The 19,590-nt window shown below is 34.3% G+C and overlaps 1 protein-coding gene and 1 pseudogene across 6 annotated transcripts; both read left to right on the forward strand.

Moving 5' to 3' along the window:
* The first annotated feature begins 2,017 nt into the window (after positions 1-2,017).
* Positions 2,018-9,441, forward strand: LOC105112059 (abscisic-aldehyde oxidase-like). 6 transcript variants are annotated; one of them, XM_011007634.1, is made up of 11 exons: positions 2,018-2,249; positions 3,160-3,825; positions 3,910-4,860; positions 5,026-5,285; positions 5,428-5,637; positions 5,777-5,995; positions 6,582-7,544; positions 7,889-7,984; positions 8,213-8,311; positions 8,576-8,765; positions 8,911-9,441. In XM_011007634.1, exons 1-11 carry the CDS (start codon positions 2,024-2,026, stop codon positions 9,138-9,140), a joined length of 4,110 nt encoding a protein of 1,369 aa, XP_011005936.1. In that variant the 5' UTR covers positions 2,018-2,023; the 3' UTR covers positions 9,141-9,441. The 6 variants fall into 6 exon arrangements, with proteins under 6 accessions (XP_011005936.1, XP_011005944.1, XP_011005929.1 ...); XM_011007642.1 differs by having other exon boundaries at positions 3,919-4,860; XM_011007668.1 differs by having other exon boundaries at positions 2,019-2,249; positions 3,260-3,334; positions 3,448-4,860.
* A 2,194-nt stretch (positions 9,442-11,635) lies between these two features.
* Positions 11,636-15,649, forward strand: LOC105112092 (wall-associated receptor kinase 2-like; annotated as a pseudogene).
* The last annotated feature ends 3,941 nt before the right edge of the window (positions 15,650-19,590 follow it).

Below are 19,590 nucleotides of genomic sequence, written 5' to 3' on the forward strand. Positions count from 1 at the left end.
ACAATCTACCCCACTGCTTTGTGCTATGGCTCACGTCTCTTTTGGTTATTGCGTACTTTTTCTTTATTGTTTGATGATAAGAATGTGTAAGGGTTGTTTTTTAAATATTTTTTTATTTAAAAATTTATCAAAATAATATATATTTTTTAAATTTATTTTTAATATTAATAAATTAAAATAATTTAAAATCATAAAAATAATTAATTTTAATAAAATAAAGTATAATAAAATCTTTTTATTGGTACAAAGAGTGATTATTTTCAATTCAATTTAATTTTTATCAAAAAAATAACTAAATTGAATTAAAAAAAATCAAAACCGAATCAAAACTGATTCAAACCAATCGGTTTTAGTTCGGTTTTTAGGATAAAAACTGATTGAAATCTATTTGGCTTGATTTTAACTCTATTTTTTATAATTTAGCTCTATTTTTTTTAATTTAAATAAGTTTTTTCTAATTTTTTTCTATTTAAATTCAGTTCAATTTAATTTTTTTACTCATCCTTTTCCTTCGTTAATAGCAACAGGTGCAGTGAAGTATGGACCCATCCAACTTGATGGCCACCCCACCATATTATTATAAAAAGCCACCAGTCCTTCGCCCAGCAGCACCATCAATTATACCTTTATTGTCATTTTTGTCCTGGTGCAAACAGGCACCCATCACTGTCCCCACAAAATTCCCTTGACTGACTGTTATTGGCCAGTTCGTGAGAGGAGTATTATCCTTGAAGCTTCACCAGTGATCGTTTTGTTATCGATAAGGTTATGCACAAGTCAATTTAAGTTTTGATTGAGTCCTATTAAGTTAATTTCTTTATTTTTTTCATAAATTCAAATTAGTTCAAATTCCGAGTTAATTAGCTAATCCATTCCGAATTTAATAACAATAAAAATGAATATTGATGTTATAATAGTAAAACATACTATAAGGCTTTTATGCTGAAGTTTGATTGTGACCTATTCAAGTAAAAGTTATTATTAGGAGATTTTTATTATTATCTAGATTTTTTTATTATAAAATTTAGATTCAAAGAAATAAAATTTATTTGAATTACATTTTGAATAGTTTGAATAATTACAATTATTTAAATTTTACACCCAAATAAAAAAAAATAAAAATAATATATTTAGGATACTTTGAATCAATGTAACAATCAATTATAAAGAAAATTAAGTGTTAAGGATCAAATCAAGAATTTTAAATAATTTTTTATCCAAGATTTCTTAATAAACTTACTTTTTTGTATTTGTTTACTTTAAAAAAAATTCAATAAAAAAATATTTTTAAGTCAAAGAAAAATTTCAATTTTTTTTTCATTTTGAATGGAAAACACTTTTAAAAAAATATGAGAAATTAAAAAATATTTTGTTATTTATTAATTATATCAATGTTAGTCCTTAATCTTTTGATTGCCATATATATATATATATAAATTTTTTTCTTCAATTTAATCCATTAAAATTTAATTTAACTTAATTTTTATACTAATTTTGATTCTCATATTTTTTTTAATATTTTTATCCTTATATAATTTTTTTTTATCATATTTGGTTCATATTTATTTTATTTGAAATAATTTATGAAATTAATTTTTTTCTACTTTTATTATCTTTTAGAAATAATTTATGAAATTAATTTTTTTTACTTTCATCATATTTCAATTTTTTTATGTGTATGATTTTATCTTTATTCTTTTAATTACTATTTATTTTTATTTAAAATAATTTATAAAATTAATTATTTTTTAATTTCATCATTATTCAATATTTTTATATGTGAGTTTTGGTCTCTATTTTTTAATAAAAGTTTTAAAAAATTATTAATAAGCTATTTTTAAATTTATTTTTTATTATATAACATAATATTAAAAAATAATTTTCAACTTATATTACTGTACATAAATAATAATTTACTTTTCATAAATTTATTTTCAAAAGAAAATTCTTTACGCCGCCAAGCAAACGGGCCTTAAAATTTCGGTGTTTCTAAAAGGACAGTGAGCTAGTCAGCCGGCTTATTATGCGCTCGCTGTCTTTTACGTGTCTCCCTCACGAACTGACGCAGACAGAAAAAACAGAGTCTCAAAAAATGGAAGAGGAGCAGATAGAAAGAGAAACGAAAAGTCTTGTTTTTGCCGTTAATGGACAAAGGTTTGAGCTTTCAAGTGTTGACCCTTCAATGACTTTGCTTGAATTCTTGCGTACACAGACCCCTTTCAAGGGTGTCAAGCTTGGTTGTGGTGAAGGTATCATCTTTCTTTCTGTTTCTTTCTTTACCCATAAGAGCACGTCTTGTCCTACATTGTTAACAGATTTGATAAGTGAGGCACTGTTGGGTTTCAATCTGGGATTTTAACATCATGTTTTGCTTATATGCATGTGGAATTTTCTTACTTTGAATGCTGAATTATATTGTACTAATGTTTACTTTGTTGCCTGATTTTTTTACTGTGGTTGCAGCTGTGATTAGAATGTTCTTGACTTATGAACTGTTGATACTTTTGAGAAAATGGGTTTGCTTGTTAATTTATTTGTAATTGAGAAGATTTCCTTAATGGGTTGATTCGTTTTCCATGGTTTCGATTCTTGTTTGTTGCTGTAGATTGCTGAGAGAACATAGGGAGAGAATACTAAAAATCTCAAGTCTTGTACTATTATCACTATTTAAGACATGGCCACAGCCAAAATTTATTACACTTAATCATCTGGATTTTTCAAGCTTGCAAGTTATGTGAATGCATACAAAGCTTGGAACTTTGTTTTCAGAATGCTTGCTGCTGTTATAAAATGTTTTGAATCAACTTCATCTTTGGTTCTTGAGTTTTCCTGTGTTGCAATTGTTGTATTGTTCATATACTTGTTTGCGATTTGGTGGTACTTCTTGCTTGTTTCAGTATATAAATACTTTCTCATTCTTCTCTCTAGAAAATGAGAAGAAAATAAAAAAAAGACAAACCACTTGGCCTTTTAGATTTTGCATGCCGTAAATTTCAAACTCAATCACTTATTGTAAGTCTGCTTGGGTTTTCACAGCAACCAAATGGAGGATAAAGATGAATCTGTTAGTTCATGTCAGAACATCGATTACTTGAGTGGAATTAAAGCATTTGAAAGTTATATGGCTTCTCAATATGTTTTCAAATTTATGGTTTTTAGGTGGTTGTGGTGCTTGTATTGTTCTACTCTCCAAGTATGATCCTGTGATCGATCAAGTTGAAGATCTTACAGTAAGCTCATGTCTGACACTGCTTTGCAGTGTAAATGGATGTGCGATTACAACAACTGAAGGCCTTGGAAATAGCAAAGACGGGTTCCACTCAATTCACCAAAGGTTTGCTGGCTTCCATTCTTCTCAATGTGGCTTTTGTACTCCTGGAATGTGCATTTCACTCTTTGGGGCCCTGGTTAATGCTGAAAAGACTGATAGGCCGAAACCCTCTCCAGGATTCTCCAAGTTGACAGCTGTTGAAGCTGAAAAGGCTATTGCAGGAAACCTTTGTCGCTGTACCGGGTATCGATCCATTGCAGATGCATGCAAAAGTTTTGCAGCTGATGTTGATATGGAGGATTTGGGATTAAATTGTTTCTGGAAGAAGGGAGAAAGTCCAGATGTAAAGATAAGTAGGTTACCTTCATATGACCATAATAACGAGATTTGTACTTTCCCTGAATTTCTTAAATGTGAAATCAAATCTTCCTTTCTTTTGGATTCTCAAAAGTCCTCTTGGTACAATCCTGTCAGTGTTAAGGAGCTCCAGAGCCTATTAAAAGCCATTAAAGGCAACAACGGGGCCAGGATCAAACTAGTGGCCGGTAACACAGGTATGGGTTACTATAAGGATCTACAACACTACGACAGTTACATTAATCTCTGCTATGTTCCTGAGCTTTCAATTATTGGGAAAGATCATACAGGGATTGAAATTGGGGCAACTGTTACTATTTCTAAAGCCATCAAAGCTTTGAAGACAGAGAGTAATGGCGAGTTTCTATCAGAAAGTGAGATGGTGTTCAAAAAAATTGCAGTCCAAATGGAAAAAATAGCCACTCAATTTGTTCGAAATACAGGTAGTGTGGGGGGGAATTTAATGATGGCACAGAAGAATTGTTTTCCTTCAGATATTGCAACGATACTTCTTGCCGCTGGTTCATTTGTGAATATAATAACTGATACCATGCATGAAAAGCTTTCCTTGGAGGATTTTCTGGAAAGGCCTCCACTGGATTCAGAAAGTATACTTGCAAGTGTTAAAATCCCAAAATGGGAACCAATTAAGAATGATTCTTCTGAAAAGGATTGCAAGATGCTCTTTGAAACCTATCGAGCTGCACCCCGACCTCTTGGGAATGCCTTGCCCTATTTAAATGCTGCTTTTTTGGCTGAAGCTTGTCGCTGGAAATCTTCCGGGGCAATTGCTCTAAACAAATGCATGTTGGCTTTTGGTGCCTATGGAACCAGACATTCAATTAGAGCAAGGGCAGTTGAGGAATTTTTAACTGGAAAAAAATTAACTCTTGATGTTCTGTATGAGAGTATTAAATTAGTTGGAGCCTCTGTGGTACCTGAAGATGGCACAACAAGCTCTGCATATAGGTCAAGCCTGGCTGTTGGTTTTTTATTTGACTTTCTTGGTCCCTTAATAGACAATGTTGCTAAAATTTCTAACCATTGGTTGGATAACTATGGTAGTGCAACAATATTCACTGTTGACGAAGTAAAACAGAAACACGACCAGCTTGATCATGTTAAAGTCCCAACTTTGCTGTCTTTATCAAAACACGTGTTTGAAGTAACCAAGGAGTATCATCCTGTTGGTGAGCCAGTGAAAAAATCCGGAGCTGCCCTTCAAGCTTCTGGTTTGTATTTGTTATCTCTCTGCTCCTGTGCCAGCAAACATTTTAAATTTGTGAAATTGTTTATGTTGGTTTGATCTACTTCATATTTAAACAGCTGCGTTGATTTCTAGCTGCAAATTTTCAAGAAGCAAGATACAAAACTTACTCATCTTATCACTTCTGCAGGTGAGGCTATTTTTGTGGATGACATTCCCTCTCCGATGAATTGTCTATATGGAGCATTCATTTATAGTACAAAGCCTTTTGCTAAGGTCAAAAGTATAAAATTCAAGTCTAAATCACTACCATTTGGGGTTGCTGCACTTATCTGTTTCAAAGATATTCCGAAAGATGGGGAGAACATAGGTTCTAAATCCATTTTTGGTGCTGAACCTTTGTTTGCTGATGAGATGACTCGGTATGCTGGAGAGCGTATTGCTTTAGTGGTAATCTGTAATATATCTTTTTATTTTTTATTTTTTATTTTTTAATTTACCGTTGATGTTGTTACAGAGTCATGATTAAAGTATGCTACCGGATAATGGGGGCTATTAGTGCCTGATCGGGTCTATAAATTCACTTTGATAGGTTGCAGATACACAGAAACATGCAGATGTGGCATCAAACCTAGTCGTGGTAGATTATGACATGGAAAATCTAGAACCACCTATTTTAACACTGGAAGAAGCTGTTAAGAGATCTAGCTTTTTTGAGGTCCCTCCTTTCTTCTACCCCAAACAAGTTGGAGATGTATCAAAGGGAATGGCCGAAGCTGATCATAAGGTTCTCTCTGCTGAGGTAGGGGAAGGAAAGAAAATATTCCTCTTTAAGACAAACACAAGTGAATTAGTAAACTGACTTATTTTTCTTCTAGTATCATCTTTCAGCTATTAGGATATGCATTCATTTCAAATTTTCTGCTGAATTATAATGTCAGATGAAACTTGGATCACAATATTATTTCTATATGGAGAATCAGAGTGCTCTTGCTTTGCCTGATGAAGACAACTGCTTGGTGGTTTACAGTTCCAGTCAATGCCCTGAGTTTTCACATTCTACAATTGCAAGATGTCTTGGTCTTCCTGAGCATAATGTGCGTGTAATTACAAGAAGGGTTGGAGGAGGCTTCGGTGGAAAGGCTTTAAAATCCATTCCTGTGAGTATCTTTCTATACACTCTAGATTCTGTTGCAAATATTATATAGCGACAACTCACAGGGTTATGTTTATGAATCCTTTTCTCTCATTTTGTTATGTTGTGAGACAATTTCTATTGAGTTCTTACGGCACTGGTTTTTCTGCCATTTCATCCAATATAATTTTCCTCATTACTTTCCTCTTTGCCTTTACTACAAGAATCTAATCACATTTAATACACTAGCTCATCTATAGTTTATAATGGACATGGTCAAGCACTTAACCATCTGAAACAATCTCTCATCCTCAGGGCCGCCTCAACCTTCAATAAGTACACTCTTTTCTTATCCAACTCAGTTTTGCATTCACATGCATCCATCTCAATAATGCTAAGAGATGATGCAGGATATGGATACTTTGTTCTTACTAATTTATAGTTACCATTCTCTCTCTCACAAACACAAACATTGAGTCACCCCAAACGTATGCACCTTTTGAAGATCTTTATTGATGTGTGGTCCTCTTCATTATTTAATGATTGAATTAATTGTCCACTTCTTTATGTTAACTACTGGTACAAGTACTAACAACATGGTGATGTTTTAGGTAGCAACAGCATGTGCACTTGCAGCACACACTTTACAACGACCTGTTAGGATGTATCTCAATCGCAAGACTGACATGATAATGGCAGGAGGGAGGCATCCCATGGAAATAACTTACAGTGTAGGGTTCAAATATAGTGGGAAAATCACAGCCTTACAACTCGATATACTGATTAATGCAGGGATATCTCCAGATATAAGTCCAGCAATGCCACATAACATGCTGGGTGCTCTTAAGAAATATGACTGGGGTGCTTTATCTTTTGATATAAAGATTTGCAAAACAAACCATTCAAGTAAATCAGCAATGCGGGGCCCTGGGGAGACACAAGCATCATTTATTGCGGAAGCTGTAATAGAACATGTAGCCTCCACCCTTTCCATGGATGTTGATTCTGTGAGAAGCATAAATCTCCATACATACGACAGCCTTAAAATGTTCTATGTCTCTTCAGGTGAAGCTCTTGAGTATTCTTTAACTTCAATGTGGGATAAGATAGCCATGTCATCAAACTTGAATCAAAGGACTGGAGCGGTAAAAGAGTTTAATCGGAGTAATGTGTGGAAGAAAAGAGGCATTTCTCGAGTGCCTGTTGTGCATGAAGTGATGGTGAGACCAACTCCTGGGAAAGTTGGCATTCTAAGTGATGGGTCTGTTATTGTTGAAGTTGGAGGGATAGAGCTGGGCCAGGGGCTCTGGACAAAGGTAAAACAGATGGCTGCATTTGCTCTCAATGCAATCAGATGTGATGGAGAAGGAGTACTCTTGGATAAAATACGGGTGATACAATCTGATACACTGAGTTTAATTCAAGGAGGGTTTACGTCTGGTAGCACTACATCTGAATCAAGCTGTGAAGCAGTTGGACTTTGCTGTAAAACCTTGGTTGAGAGACTAACACCTTTGAAGGAAAGGTTGCAGGTGCAGATGGGTTCTGTGAGATGGGAGATGCTCATATCCCAGGTAGTTATCCATGCTTCTCAGACGTTATACTTGACATTTGTTTTTCCACATCATTCTTAGAAATTCAGCTCTTGAAAACATTATAAAGTCAATGCGGTTCTTTTGTATTATTTTCTGTTTCTTTCAACATAAAGAACTTTTTTTTTTTTTTTATCTAAACTCATCTCTTTAATGACTATTAATTTCCAAGTTGTTCAGTTGCTCCCTTTTAAGAGAAGAAAGGTTTGCGTCAGGGTGAACTGATCTTTTATGAGACATAATATTGAAATTTATATTCTTTATTTGTGCTCCTTTAGATAAAAAAGATCTTCACAATATCCGTTGTATGTTCAATCAAAATGCAGGCATATTTGGAAGCTGTGAACTTGTCAGCCAGTTCTTTCTTTGTCCCTGACTTGAATTCCATGCAATACTTAAACTACGGTGCAGCAGTCAGTGAGGCAAGTTTGTCTAGAACACCTTTTGATTTTCTTTGGTTCATGATTCGAAACTAAAGTTGTGCTTCTTAATGTATAATCAGAGACCTAGACCTTGCATTTTCAAACTTGCTTCGTGAAATATTAAATTAAGTATGTCATTGTTAATTTATTATCATCACAGTTTGCAGAACCATCATCATCATCTTGATTATCTTTACAAATATTTAATTTGAAGCTGTTGTGTAACAGGTGGAGGTGAATCTTCTGACTGGCGAAACAACAATTTTGAGGTCAGATATTATCTATGACTGCGGAAAAAGTCTGAATCCTGCTGTGGATTTAGGACAGGTTAGCTGGATACCAGTAGCTCAAAAGCTCAATTCTCAAGTATAATGTTTCTCCGCATCTGTTTCTAGGCACCCCTTTAAATGTGTATGGATGTCTTTTAGACCTCCAGCCATATCCCATTCCTTTAGAGAATTAAAGTTTCTTTTATAGATACGTTACTGTTCAGTTCTGAGTATGGATTTACTACACATTTTCAAAAATAAAATATGTTTATGAATGATTATCTTCACAGTCCAATTATTTAAGAAGACTTGGTGGTTGCAGATTGAAGGAGCTTTTGTCCAAGGAATCGGGTTTCTTATGCTTGAAGATTACACCACAAACCCAGATGGATTAGTGGTTTCTGACAGCACTTGGTCATATAAGATCCCTACAATAGACACGATACCGAAACAGATCAATGTTGAAATCCATAACAGTGGACATCACAAAAATCGTGTTCTTTCATCAAAAGGTACAACTCTTATGTGAAAGGTCTAAAATATGTGAAATTTTCTCGAGTATGTGAAAGGTCTAAAATAATTTTCTCCATGCATGTTGAAGAGGCTCGCATAGTTTGACATAGATCAAAATTAGTGAATTGAATGTGCTTTGTGCAGCTTGTGGTGAGCCACCACTACTCCTAGCAGCCTCAGTTTACTTCGCTGCACAAGCAGCTATTAAAGAGGCCCGCAAACAAATGCGTTCATGGGGTTGCATAGAGCAGCCAGCATTCAACTTCCAGGTTCCTGCCATTATGCCTACCGTGAAGGAGCTTTGTGGGCTGGACAGTGTGGAGAGGTACTTACAGTGGAAAATCGGACGCGAGACCTCCTCCGAGCTAGACTAGTGAACATTACATGGAGACTGCTATTGTTCACACGCAAACAAATTGTTCTCTGACACGGTCACGCATGCATACGAATGCACAGGTCTGTGCGACATCAAAACAAACAAAAACTGCAAGCAGGTCTTATGCATGTCCAGTGTTGTCATCCACCAAAAGCCATTATCTAGAACAAATGCGGATTGCCCCCTCTTAAAATTCAAGTTTCTTGTTTCTTTAACTCTATTCTTGTAATAAGTTGAATAATTAACAAAATTGATTAAAGAACTTCCATCGGAGATGGAAAAGGTTGAAGAAAAAAAAATCGTCTATATCTCTAATCTTTCAAATTTGTGTGGTTAATTAGACCTAAAAAAACAAGACTAATTACGGATTACAATGAAACTAATAGTACTGCATTTGAGTTTTTGTTTTTGCTTCCAATTCAAAATTTGAAGAAAAACCACGCAGCTATTTGCCTGCATAACGAAGGCAGAAAGGAAACCAAGCAGCCGGCTTTCTTGCCATTTCTGACCCCATTTCTTGCCTGCATAGTCCCACGATTCATGCATGGAAGCAACATAAGCTTGAACGATCTGGTATTTGCTAGCTTAGCAAGGGAATCAAGTGGAAGATTAAATGCAAATCTTGAGTTGTAATTAAAACCACAGTTATCTCTATTAATTTTATAAATGCCACAACCTCCAAATTTCCTAAAGCTCTCGAAGAAAGACATTGGCACCATCATAGCTCCTCAATCCAGGGAAAGGTTGGTTTAGAGGGGGTTATACTGGAGGGAGCAGTACATCAGAGTCAAGCTGTGAATCAGTTAGATTTTGTTGTGAGTCTTGGTTTAGCGGCTGGCACCTCTGAAGCGAAGGTTGCAGGTGCAAAAGGGTTCCGTAAGACGGGGAGTGCTCATTTTCCAGGTACTTGTCTGCATCTCTTGAACATTCTATCTGACATACTTCTTAGTTCAAACCTAGAGACTGTTCAACTCTTGAATAATCCCTTCAATAATTTGGCCCTTTCTAATGGTTTTTCTTTTCTGTTCTTACATTCAAGTATTTATCATGGGAACAAATCTTAATTCATGTTCTTTTGATATCAACATTTCGATACACTAGTTCTTTGCTATCGTACTCTTTAAGTCAATCAAAATGCAAGCACATGTCGAATCACTGAGTTTATAAGCATCGTCACACTTTATCCCTAACTCTGCTTCAATGCACGACATAAACTATGGTGCTGCAGTACGTGAGGCAAGTTTTTCCACTACAACTCCATCTAATTTCCTCCGGTGAATGATTTGAAACCAAAGCAAAACTTCTGTGCACAAACTGGGAGAGGTGTCATTCAGTCCTGCTTCAGAAGTTGCTATTGAGTTTGGTATGCTCAGTTCTAGCACCAGGAAGAAGTAAAAGTTATATGCCTGATTATCTACTGTCATACTTAATGTGAAGCTACGGTGACACAGGTAGAGGAAACAACAATTTTGCGATCAGATATTACATATGACTGTGGACAAAGTCTGAATCCTGCTGTGGATTTAGGACAGGCTAGCTGGCTGTGAGCCTGTGACAACTCAAAAGTCAAAGTCTTATGTCCATAGTGGCCTTCAGTATTAAGGAACAAATATCTGAGAAGGCTTACCTTTTGAAGGGAGAACACGTTTCAATGGATGAATGTAAGCAGAAAAGCACATTATACAGTACTGGGAGAGAATAATTAAAAACAATATGATCTACAGATGCATGCAACCTCCCCTTTTGTTTTTTTTCCCCCTTCTTTTGAGTGGGATTATATTATTCATCATTTGTTTTCGATTATTGATCAAAATCAGAGTTTCCTGTTCCAACCGGTAACATGTTTTAATGATTTTAACTCATGATGGACCCATGAAAAAAAGGCAAAAAAAGTATAAATACTGTCTGGTAAAAAATTAAAAATTATTAAAATATTTATTTTATAAAAATATATCTTAACATGGAAATGACCTCCGAATATATTCTATTTATTATTAACCAGAACAGAAAACCTTAAAAAATAAAAAAATTGCAGCATCAAATAAATATCATTGATTAATTAACCAAACGCAATGATCTGATCAACACATCTAGTGGAGGCCTCTTTCGAATTAAAAAAAAAGAGAGGCATAAAATGATGAAAGTTTCAAATGATGTTAATTTAATTTATTTGCCAAATATCCAATTATCTAGCTATTAAACAAAGTTTATAAAAAAGAGAAAAATGAAAAGAAGATTGTTTTCAAAGAAATAAATAACTTGTATTCATAATATTGCAAACTCATATTCTTTATATTTTATATTTTCATAATGGTTTAATTATTGTAATTTAATAATAATAACTTCTTTTGATACCTTAAATTCATCATCTTTTATCTTTCGCAGTGATCCAGTCTAGTACCGATCCTTAACTATGACGCTAAGTAAAACGTGTTCCGCGCTCAATTTCCAGATGCCGGGTTGACTAGGGAATAATGACTCCAAATTCATGGAATAATACACAAACTGATGGATGATGTTCCTTCAATTGAATTTTTCAAACTTTGAGACAATGGCAGTACACCTAAGCAGCCTAAAATATAACACCAAAGTCGTCTAGGTAAGTACCTTGTGATTCCGAGTAAATAAATGTACTGATCCAGCTTTGTTTCAGAAGTTGCAATGATTTAAACTGATTCTTAGAGAACATTTGTTTACACGTTAAAAGTTATGTTTAAAATAAAATACAAGAAGCAAAAATTGTGTTTAAAATAAAACACAAGAAGCAAGTATTTGGTAAAGAAAAACCACTAATTACTATTCATTGACTCCATAATTTCTGTGTTTCAAACGTAAGATTCAAAGAAACAGCTGGAGACTGCTTTTTTTGCACTGTTCATCTAATTGAATAGTTCAATGAACAATGTAATTAATATTAATAATGTTCATGATTATACTATTCATGTGAACAGTGTATAAAAATTACATTGTTCACATGCATTGTGTTTTTGTTTTCAAGGTAAGTTTTTTAATATTTTTTTTAAATTAGTTTAGAATAAAATTTATATTTGATAATATTTTATCTAATTTTATTATATACTATAAAAATTATAGAAATTGTAGTTCTTGTCGGATTTATTTTATACGTAATGGAATTGTAGATGATTTTATGGAATAATAAAAAATATTTTATATTAAGTATGATTTATTTCATGATGTAATAGTAATAGTTAAATTCACAATATTTAAATTAAAAATCAGTAATATTAATATATATTTTTAAAAATTATTTTATAACCTTAATTTCAAAAGCATTTTTAATCAAACACACTAAACTACTTTTTGTTCAACTTCAATTTCAACCACAGTTTTAACCAAACATCTATTTTTTCAAACTAACCTCAATTAAAAATACTTTTTATAAAACGATTTTTTTCAAATTACAACTACAACAGCTACCACAATACCAAACATATTTTTAATTGTCGGCCTTGTTTATATTTCTTGGTTTCTTGATGTTTTTGATCTAGAACAAGCAAAAATGATTTTGAAGTTGTGTGTGCCTGGACTAATGATTTTGTCCCTGCTGTGTTCAGTGGCAACGGCAATGGATCAAAGTGCAGCTGATTCGAAACCTGGCTGCCGAGACAAGTGTGGCAATGTTAGTGTTCCCTATCCCTTCGGTATTGATGAACCCAGTTGTGGCGAAAACCAGTACTTGTTTCTAAATTGCAATCAGAGTGATGGTCATGGTCCTGAGAAGTTGTGGTTTGATAATAATCCTGTTCTTAATATTTCAGTTCCTGAAGGCTCAATGGTTGTCAGCATCTTCACAGCATATGACTGCTACAACCAGTCAGGGGCAAACGTGAAGGAAACTAATCTCTCTATCAATCTCGGTCAGGGCCCCTACATGTTCTCAGACACCCAAAATATGTTCACAGCTATAGGCTGTGATACTATGGGTTTTTTCAGTAACGCTAACGTCACATATGTAGCTGCTTGTTTCTCCTTATGCGATGAAATGGTGAGCCTGGCCGATAACAGTTCTTGCTCAGGTTCAGGATGCTGTCAGACCTCAATTCCCCAGGGCCTAAAGTCTCTGTCTATTCTCTCTAGCTCCATATACAACCACAAAAATGTTTCAAATTTCAATCCTTGTGGATATGCATTTTTAGCAGACAAAAGAACCTTCAAGGCTTCAGATTGGCAGCTCTCAGGTTTGCCAGATGGAAATGCTTCAGATGCTGTGATTGAATGGGTCGTCGAAACAAAGTCGTGTGAACAGGCTGGAATGAATACCAGTTCATATGCTTGCCGCAATAATACTAACTGCAATTACTCTAAGAATGGCCAAGGATATCGTTGTTCATGCAAAGATGGATTCACAGGAAACCCCTATCTTTCACCAGGTTGTCAAGGTAATCTACTGTTCCAATTAAATCGTACACAACACATAATATGTTGGGTCCTTTATTCGTTGTTTTGATTTTTTGTTAAGTCTTGTTTACTGGTTCTACTGCTTCTATACTCAAACAGATATTGACGAGTGTGCTGATCGACAAAGGTATCCTTGCAAAGGAAAGTGCAAGAACACGCCTGGAAATTACACATGCAGTTGTCCAATGGGCATGCACGGTGATGGTAAAACAGGTTGTCAAGGATTTGGTATCACCACCATTGCTTCAGGTAAATTTGCACGTACCCTGTGATTAATTTCTCTCCCCACTTGCAGATTTTAGCAACCCCATGCTGGATTCTCTTAACATAGCACAGCAGAATCACTTCTTTATATAAAATTCTCAGTAGGACACGTGGACTTAATAATATGTTACTTACAATAATTATATGAACTCCTAGTGTGAGAACTGAGAAATTATACCTGAGATAGATTCAGGGGAGACTGCCCCCTCACAATCAAAATAATTGCATTTTGCTTGTCCATGAAGTATGAAGTTGGAATCTGGATTCATCCAAACTGACCAAAAATGGACTTCAGGGAGCCTGCTCTCCAAAAATTGCTTATACTTTCAGAATTTAGTACAAGAATTCAGCATTTTAACTATTCTAGCACCTTATAGAACACGGCAGTGTGCTGTTTATATCAACAATTGTTTTCTTCCCAGACTCCCAGTTGCCCTAGGTTGATCATCATGGCAGTTCATTTCTTTCCATTGAATCTCTTGATGCAGTTACTGGAGGAACTATTTCCCTTGTGATAATCGGTGTGCTGCTCTATATAATTTTGAGGAAATTAAGAAAGGTTAAAAACTTTAGAGAAAATGGAGGCATGGTTTTAAAGCATCAACGAGTAAGGATTTTCAGTGAGGCAGAGCTGGCAAAAGCAACCGAAAATTACAATGATCATAAGAAACTTGGAGAAGGAGGCTTTGGCTATGTTTACAAAGGAGTTTTACCAGATAATACCCAACTTGCAGTGAAGAAGTTTAAGGGAGTAGACAAGGCTCAAATGAACGAGGAATTTCAGCATGAAATTGGCATGGTTTTGCAAGTCAATCACAAGAATGTGGTCAGGCTATTAGGCCTGTGTTTGCAGACCAAAGTGCCTTTGCTAGTTTATGAATTCATTTCAAATGGAACTCTTTCCACCATATCCATGATAAGAAGTCCCAAGTGTTGAGAACGTGGACAGACCGTTTGAGGGTAGCTGCTGAGACTGCGCTTGCACTTGAATATTTGCATTCTTAGCAAACCTTCCAATGATTCATGGGGATGTCAAGACGGTGAACATACTTTTGGATGAGGATGGAACAGAAAAGATAGCCGATTTTGGAGCTTCAGTGCTGATCTCACCTGGCGAAACGGATATAGCCACAAAAATACAGGGGACTTTTGGCTACCTGGATCCTGAGTATCTCATGACAGGTAATTTAACTGTAAAGAGCGATGTCTTCAGCTTCGGAGTAGTTCTTGTGGAACTTATGACAGGACAGAAGCCAAACTCTAACGCTAAGTCTGGAGAGAAGCGTAACGTGGTTCAAGATTTCATCTCATCATTAGAAAACAATCATCTCTTTAAGATTTTAGATTTTGAGGCAGATGAAGAAGAGCTGGAGGAAATTGAAGTGGTTGCTGAGCTTGCAAAAAGATGTGTAAATAGCAGTGGTGTGAAAAGGCCAAGCATGAAGGAAGTATCTGACGAGCTTTCTAGGCTAACATCACTCCATGAGGACTTGTGGGGTCAGAAAAATAGTGAAGAGACAGAGCATTTGCTAGGAAAATCAGCACTCTCTTTCAATGAGAATGCAAGTCCTTCAATGAATGAACCTCAGATGGCTCAGACTGTCATGTCCTTGGAGGTTGAAAATTACACTAACAGTATTTAAAACTGAACCAATGCCGGTCTTTAACCGATATTATCGGTTGTAGTTGTGATTGTGCATGTAATAACAAGCAGCTTTCTACAACCTTTTGAGCTGTCGAAACTTGTGTTAATACTTGCTAGGATCCTGTTAGTCTCAGGTGAGGCTACAAGTAATAAACACTAGAGTTTTTTCAGTCCGTAAATCCAATTGGATCTGTTCTCATAAGGCACTGAAAGGTACATCAATAGTCTATTAAATCAAAAGAGAAGGTAAATCTGGAAGCATTGCTTGTCAGTTATATTCGATGATCTCTTTGTGAGTGTTCTACTCACTATATAGCCATGTTTGAGCTAATTACACGGCTAAATCAATTCTGCCTAGGAAGCTAAAATATATGGCAACTCACAAATATTTATAGCTATAATCATTCCATAAATAAATTATACCTTAATATACTAACTAACACCCTCCCTCAAATTGATGTAGAGCAATCAAGAATCATCAATTTACCAATAAAAATTGATAGTGTTGGCATGTCTTAATTTTTGTAAAAATATCAGCAATCTGAAAGTCACTGGAAATACGAGAAAAATAAATGACAAAAGTGTCTAGTGCTTCTTGAGTAGAGTGACAATCCATATTAATATGCTTTGTGCGCTCATGATAAACATGATTAACAATAATCTAAATAGCACTAGTGTTATTATCATGAAGAGGAGTGAGATCAGACTAGGAGAAATAGAACTCGGCAAGAAGCCCACGAAGCCAACTAATTTTAGAACAAGTAGTAGACATTGCACGGTATTTAAATTCAGTTGAATATTTCAAAACACAAGCCTACTTTTTACTCTTTCTAGAAATCAAAGAATCTTTAAGGAAGAGACACTAGCTACTGACAGAACAACGAGTATCAGAACAACGGGTCCAAGCAGCATCTCTATAAGCAATAAGACGAAGAGGAGAGCCAATAAGAAAGAACAATCCACGACTAGGAGACCTTCGAAGATTTCGAATGATATGATGAATGACAACTAAGTGTAAATGACATGGAGTCTGCATAAACTGACTAACCTGTTGTATAACAAAGGAAATGTCAGGCCGAGTAATAACCAAATAGTTCTAGCTTCCCACCAGTTGGTGATACATCGTAGGATCAGAAAGAATATCACCCTCCTTACAACAATACTTCATGTTGACTTTTAAAAATGTATCCACTAAAGAAGTATCATGACAACTAGCCAAACTAATTAAATCTTATGTATACTTGATTAAGAAAGATGTCCAAAAAAGTAATGTGAGCTTCTAATCCTAAGAAGTAAGAGGATCAAGATCCTTCATATGAAAAAAGGCATGAAGATGCTGTTGGAGATGATCAATCAAAGTAGAATCAATTCTGGTGATAACAATATCATCAACATAAACTAGAAAAAAAAACAATACAAGCAGATGTCTTACAAAGGAATAAAGAAGAGTCATATTGGCTTATCAGAAAGGAAAACTAAAGCAAGGCAGTTCAAAACTTGTCAAATCATATATGGGTTGCCTGTTTTAACCCATAGAGAGATCGTTTCAACTTATATACATCCGAAGAAGAGGAGGAGAAAAACCAAGTGGATTTCCTCTTTCAGGTTAGCATGGAGAAATGCATTTTTTATGTTCATTTGATGAAGTGGCAGTCCTGTGAAGCCATAATAGAGAGAATCATACACACTATAGTCATCTTGGCTAACAGAGCAATAGTCTCATATTCCACTCTATATTCTTGCTTGTTCCTAAGTGCAACCAACCAGCCAGGATGCTGATGATGTAAATGAAGATAAGAAGAATCAAAATTCAAGACCTAGAGGGCAATTTCATTAATTAGATAAACTACGGTAAATAATGTCTTTACCCAAAATTTAAAAGGAACAGAAAACTCAAGTAATAAGATGTAAATAACATCCAATAAGATGTCGGTTCTTATATTCGACCACACTATTTTGTTATGGGGTATAAGAATAAAAGCATTGAGACAAAATGTTTTTATGGTGTAAGAAATCATGAAACTCATGAAACATGTATTCCTCACACAAATTAGACCTCAAGATCTTAATATTCTTGATAAATGTTACAAATGTTTGAAAAACAGATAAGACCTCAAATCAAATTTAAAATGAAGAAAATAGATCCAAGTATAACAACTGAAATAATTAATAAAAGTCACAAAATATTTGTATTGAGCATGAGAAATCATAGGAGAAATAAGCTGGACACCACTATGCACAAAGCATTTTGTAGCATGACTACGATGAAAAGGAAATGAGATAGTTTTATTTTTGCCAAGTTTGCATATCAAACAATCAATGACAAAGCTTTAGATACATGTTCTTTACTGCCTAACAAACCAGAACTTAACATATAAGATAGAACAATAGAGTTTGCATATCGAACATCAAATGATAAGGGCAAACATTGCAAAGAGTGTGTGATAATCTAGTCAGATGATTAGATGGAGCAGAATCAACAAGTCAAGATTGAGATGCAGTAGTACAATTACCTTAGAGCCCTAAGTGTTAGGACATTCAAGCATTCAAAAAACACATCAATTTACATGGTTCGACAACTTGCTTACTCCACGGAGCTATTGGTTTGTATTTGTTGGTTATTAAGCTAGGCCTGGTCTGCCCATGATGGATGGGCCTAATCCAATTTATTAGAGAAGTTACTAAAAGAAGTAACCACCTTCTCTAATAATATATAAAGGGACATAACTCATATGGAACATAAGTTTTTTTATTTATCGAAAAAACATAGTTCTCTCTTTCTCTTTTCCTTTTCGATCTACAATATTAATCAAGCTTAAAAGCAATACAAACAACAAAACAAAGAGGAGGAGAAAAACTTCTCTACTCAACTCAATTCTCACTCTTAGCTCTTTCTGTGTTTCTCTCTATTTCGTGTGATACTCAGCTATCAATGGCACCCTCTATTTATAGTTGATGTGGGAGACAATCTTCTTCCTTTGTCAATTATGGTGGGCACCATTTTTCTTTGTTTAGGCACCTACCATTGACTCTTGCATTGCAATCACATGGCTGCCACCTACTATTTGTATCCATACATAACACTAAGGTAGAAAAAGCTGACATAATTATCTGTTGAACCATCTGTGGTTTAAGAATAGATTGATCACTAACTGTATAAGGACCAGTAAAAGAAGAAGAACCAGTTGTAGCCTGATAAGCATGAGCTTGATGATTCTAGGGATGAATAAGACATTCTTTGATAATATGGCTTGGCTTCTTGTAGTCATTGCAAGATTTTTTTGAATAGTTGGCAATAGTGTGCCTATACTCCTTTCAATTCCAACTAAGAGCTCGTTTGTTAATGCGGCTGTGACTGCATTTTAATTAAAATGCAGTTTGTAGTCGTTTGGTAAAGAAAAAAATCGATTTATTGTGCATGGATCCCACATAATTTTTACAATTGAAACACAGTTAATAAAAAGCAGAGAAATACTGCTTCTCATTTATTGTTTATGTTCAGTTAAAGTGCAATTAACATAAAAGTGCAATTCACGGCACTGTTCACAGTGAATTGCACTGTTCAAGCGAACAGTGCAATTCACTTACAGCACATAGTGGATTACACTGTTCATACAGTTTTTTTTTGTTAGTGTTCATTTAATTTTATCAATATTTTTTTATGTGTTAATTTCATTAATATTTTTTCATTTTATTAATGTCTTTTTAAGTGTTAATTTTATTAATATTTTAAAAAAACTAGTTTAAAGTAAATTAAATTTATTTGCACTGTGATGTGGACAATATTTTTTTCTCGAAAAACTAATATAGAGTAAATTAAATTCACTCGCACTGTAATATCAATTTTATACTTGATAATATTTTATCTAATTTTATTACACGCTTAAAAAATTATAAAAACTGTAATTCTTATCGAATAAATTTTATGCGTAATGTAATTATAAATAGTTTAATAAAATAAAAAAATATTTTATATAAAGTATTATTTATTTCATGATATAATAGGAGTAATTAATTCTATAATAGTTAAATTTAAAATCATCAATATTAATATATATTTTTAAAAATTATTTTATAACTTTAATTTCAAAAGTTTTTTAACCAAATACATTAAATTACT

The sequence above is a fragment of the Populus euphratica genome, unplaced genomic scaffold (genome assembly GCF_000495115.2).
Source record: "Populus euphratica unplaced genomic scaffold, PopEup_1.0 scaffold5.1, whole genome shotgun sequence".
NCBI lineage: Eukaryota > Viridiplantae > Streptophyta > Magnoliopsida > Malpighiales > Salicaceae > Populus > Populus euphratica.

Bases quoted from the DNA above. Each gene is read 5' to 3' on its own strand.
- LOC105112059 (XM_011007627.1), top strand. From the start codon at position 2,024: ATGCGCTCGCTGTCTTTTACGTGTCTCCCTCACGAACTGACGCAGACA. The intron at 5,286-5,427 runs GTAATCTGTAAT...TCACTTTGATAG, and splicing joins GAGAGCGTATTGCTTTAGTG to GTTGCAGATACACAGAAACA. The intron at 8,312-8,575 runs GTTAGCTGGATA...TGGTGGTTGCAG, and splicing joins CTGCTGTGGATTTAGGACAG to ATTGAAGGAGCTTTTGTCCA.